This window comes from Hippocampus comes, unplaced genomic scaffold, assembly GCF_001891065.2.
Source record: "Hippocampus comes isolate QL1 unplaced genomic scaffold, H_comes_QL1_v1.1 scaffold249, whole genome shotgun sequence".
NCBI lineage: Eukaryota > Metazoa > Chordata > Actinopteri > Syngnathiformes > Syngnathidae > Hippocampus > Hippocampus comes.
Window position 1 is genome coordinate 2,031,683 of NW_017805035.1, and position 4,051 is coordinate 2,035,733.

Below are 4,051 nucleotides of genomic sequence, written 5' to 3' on the forward strand. Positions count from 1 at the left end.
TTGTCCCAATGTGTGTGTGTGTGTGTGTGTGTGTGCGTGTGTGTGTGTGTGTGTGTGTGTGTGCACGCGCGCATGGTTTTCTGTCTGTGTTGCGATTGGCTAGCAACCGGTTCAGGGTGTCCCCCGCCTACTTCCCGAAGATAACTGGGATAGGCTCCAGCACCCGCGACCCTTGTGGGGATAAAGCGGATCAGAAAATGGATGGATGGATGTGGCTTGATATTCAATTTTTTTTGACTGTTCTCCATCCATATCAAATTCTCTTCTCCCAACTTCAGGCCTGATCGTATATCTGGGAATGATGGTGGGTGCGTTCGTGTGGGGCGGCCTGGCCGACCGCATCGGGCGGCGGCAAACGCTGCTCATCTCGCTGTCCATCAACAGCGTATTTGCCTTCTTCTCGTCCTTCGTGCAAGGCTACAGCTCCTTCCTCTTCTGCCGCCTGGCTTCCGGAGTCGGGTGAGAGAACATCGCATGAAGAGACGCTTGCGATCTTCACCTCGCTTGATCTCTGAAGTTCTCGTTCTTGTTTCCGCGCCAGCATCGGTGGCTCCATCCCCATCGTGTTCTCCTACTACTCCGAGTTTCTGGCTCAGGAGAAGCGAGGGGAGCACCTCAGCTGGCTCTGCATGTTCTGGATGATCGGCGGCATCTACGCCTCGGCCATGGCCTGGGCCATCATTCCACACTATGGTGAGGTTTCTCGGAGTCCCTCTTAGCCAATGGGATGCCAGGAAGATGCTTGGTAATAGCCAATGGCAGAGCAGCTAAAAGTATGTTGCGTTCAGGAAACCCGGAGCTGCGACTAACAGCCCATAATGTATTTTTACCTTTCGTACCTTGAAATTTCATTCGTAACAGCCAATATTTTCCTGTTGAGGCGTTTCTTACCACTGTATTCTTTTGTAATCATTTTTCGGATTTGTCTCTTTTCTGGTGCGTATATGGCTGAGACATTGTTTCATGATAGCGGGTACATGATTGCTCTCGTCGCCCTCAGGCTGGAGCTTCCAGATGGGCTCAGCCTACCAGTTCCACAGCTGGCGCGTCTTCGTACTGGTGTGTGCGTTCCCCTCGGTGGCGGCCATTTCGGCCCTCACCACCATGCCCGAGAGTCCTCGCTTCTACCTGGAGGTCAGTTCAACATTCAGTCGCACGATTTTCCTATGTTGTCTGTGATATGCATTTTGGCTTCACTGTGACATGTTGGTTGCTTTCATCTTGGTTTGTTTTCTGCACTTCCAGAATGGGAAACACGACGAGGCTTGGATGATTCTGAAGCAGGTGCATGACACCAACATGAGGGCCAAAGGATATCCGGAGAGAGTGTTCTCTGTAAGCCACACATTGGAACGACTCACATTGCTCAAAAATATATATCTATACATCCCTTGACTTTTTGGGAGTAGCGCATATCACAATCAGAATTTTGGGTTTAACCGAATTAAACTGACATGTCAGGTGACCACCATCAAAACAGTGAAGCAGATGGACGAGCTGGTCAACTTGGGAGATGGCGCCGCTTGGCACGAGAAATGGAGAATAAAACTCACCTCGCTTTTCCATCAGGTACAGCAGCGTTGATTCAGGAATGTGTGTTATGCAAGCGTGTGTTTGGAGACAGAAAGAAAACTATTTGGTCTGAAGCAGCTGTTCTGGGCCAATTCCGGGGTTTGATGAACTTCCTACGAGGAGGTTAGCCCAAATGAGCCCCGATCAGAAGCAGGCATCCTCTAAAGATGGTTGACGTTGATGAGCCTACACGAGCTAATGCTGGAAGACCAGGACATCAAAATTTGAGACTCCTTTCGAGGAAGTTGAAATAAAATAGCACCCGAAATCAGTTTCCTCGAGTGATATGAAATTGGATGGGTCTATCTATCATAAAAGAACAAACCACAAGTCCCAAGAACACTGCTTGAAATTGCATAAGCTACATTCAGCCCGCCGGCTTGATCTGATTCCTGTCACACTCCTCAAATTAGATTTTTTTAAGGCTGACTGTGCACACCATTTTTAGCAAATATCCAAAAGGAATCTGGCCTTTTTCAGACCGGGCCACCTTACAAATCTTAATGGGAACTTTGCTCAAATGACCCCAAATCAGAAGTTCGGACAGATGGGCTGGTAATTGATAGTAATATGCTCTGTCTTCTTTGTTCTTTCAGGTGTGGAGTAATTTCCAGACGGTTTTCTCCCCCGAGTACCGCCGCACCACTTACATGATGATGGCCGTCTGGTTCTCCATGTCCTTTAGGTAGTACTCTTACCTCAGGATACCGTGCAGTGGTCTGGGAATATACATTTTAACGGAGACTCCTGTTCCGCCGGCACAGCTACTACGGTCTGACCGTGTGGTTCCCCGACATGATCAAGTACCTTCAGAAGCAGGAGTACGCCTCACGCACCAAAGTTTTTGTCAAGGAGAAGGTGGAGCACGTCACCTTCAACTTCACCCTGGAAAACCAGGTGCACCGCCAGGGGGAGTACTTCAACGACAAGTGAGTCAACGAACACCGTCCTGAATTTTGTCTGAAACGGGCAAATGAACCCGCTTGGCTCTACCGCTTTCCAGGTTCATGAACCTGAAAATGAGGTCCATGGTGTTTGAGGACTCGCTGTTTGAGGAGTGCTACTTTGAGGACATCACCTCCAGTAACACTTTCTTCAAGAACTGCACTTTCATTGCCACCCTCTTCTACAACACAGGTGAGGGAAGCATGGCAACAGTATCCAGTTCCATAGAAGGAAGTGGAGGTCCAAGTCCTGTTGCAGAATCTAGATCTTGGGTCCTTTTTCAAGGGGAGGCATTTTCCAAACCATGCAGCTGTTTTGCTAAATCTAGGTGGAAAGGAAAACTTTTTGGTTTACAAAAGTTTTGGTGTGACACAGCTAGTAGAGTGGTACCTCTACTTGTGAAATTAATTGGTTCTGCAAGAAATTTCTATACTAGAAATTTTTTCAAGTAGAGACGTGTTTTCTATGTAAATGCCCTAATCCGTTCCAAGCCCCCCCAAAATTCAGACATAAATATTTTCTAAAGCATAAAAATACATCAAACTATGTACATTTATACAAATGACGAGGACACTGCATAGACACAGATCTCTCTACCTCTACTTGTGAAATTAATTGGTTCTGCAAGAAATTTCTATACTAGAAATTTTTTCAAGTAGAGACGTGTTTTCTATGTAAATGCCCTAATCCGTTCCAAGCCCCCCCAAAATTCAGACATAAATATTTTCTAAAGCATGAAAATACATCAAAATATGTACATTTATGCAAATGACGAGGACACTGCATAGACACAGATCTCTCTATTGATCTATCTAGATACATTGACACATCTGGTGGAAGTCCCTCTTAGCCAATGGGATGCCAGGAAGATCAGCCATCTTCCTGGCGATAGCTAATGGCAGAGCAGCTATAAGTATGTTGCGTTTAGGAAACTCAAAGCTCATAACAAGAGGCAATATTTTCTTGTTGAGGCGTTTCATCACTCGAAAATTTCGTATGAAGAGATGTTCGTTAAGTAGAGGTACCACTGTACCAATAAGCCTCAAAATCCATGCCAGATTAGGATTTGCCCACTGGGCCCACAGGTTTTGGACTTGTCCAGTTAGTACTTGTGGGGCTCCCCGCAAGTACTAAACTGGAAGTTTAGTGTTTCTTGTTACTGGCTGTTATGCGGCCCCACCGGAGATAGCTAATGGCAGAGCAGCTATAAGTATGTTGCATTTAGGAAACTCAAACCTGCAACTAGCAGCCTATACTGTATTTTTACATTTCGTATCTTGAATTTTATTTCATAACAAGAGGCAATATTTTCTTGTTGAGGCATTTCATCATTCGAAAATTTCGTATGAAGAGACGTTCGTAAGTAGAGGTACCACTGTACCAGTAAACCTCAAAATCCATGCCAGATCAGGATTTACCCACTGGGCCCACAGGTTTTGGACTTGTCCAGTTAGTACTTGTGGGGCTCCCCGCAAGTACTAAACTGGAAGTTTAGTGTTTCTTGTTACTGGCTGGTCTGCGGTCACCCCTGGCT

At 46.2% G+C, this 4,051-nt stretch overlaps 1 protein-coding gene across 4 annotated transcripts in view; it reads left to right on the forward strand.

Annotated features, from left to right (window-relative positions):
* The window catches only part of sv2a (synaptic vesicle glycoprotein 2A), a 19,058-nt gene that overhangs the window by 8,907 nt on the left and 6,100 nt on the right, over positions 1-4,051 (forward strand). For all 4 annotated transcript variants that reach the window (XM_019863789.1, XM_019863788.1, XM_019863791.1 and 1 more), the window contains exons 3-10: positions 279-459; positions 542-693; positions 1,001-1,134; positions 1,246-1,335; positions 1,462-1,569; positions 2,169-2,257; positions 2,337-2,501; positions 2,576-2,709. In XM_019863789.1, coding sequence (XP_019719348.1) covers positions 279-459; positions 542-693; positions 1,001-1,134; positions 1,246-1,335; positions 1,462-1,569; positions 2,169-2,257; positions 2,337-2,501; positions 2,576-2,709 — 1,053 coding nt within the window. The remainder of the gene's footprint in view (positions 1-278; positions 460-541; positions 694-1,000; positions 1,135-1,245; positions 1,336-1,461; positions 1,570-2,168; positions 2,258-2,336; positions 2,502-2,575; positions 2,710-4,051) is intronic.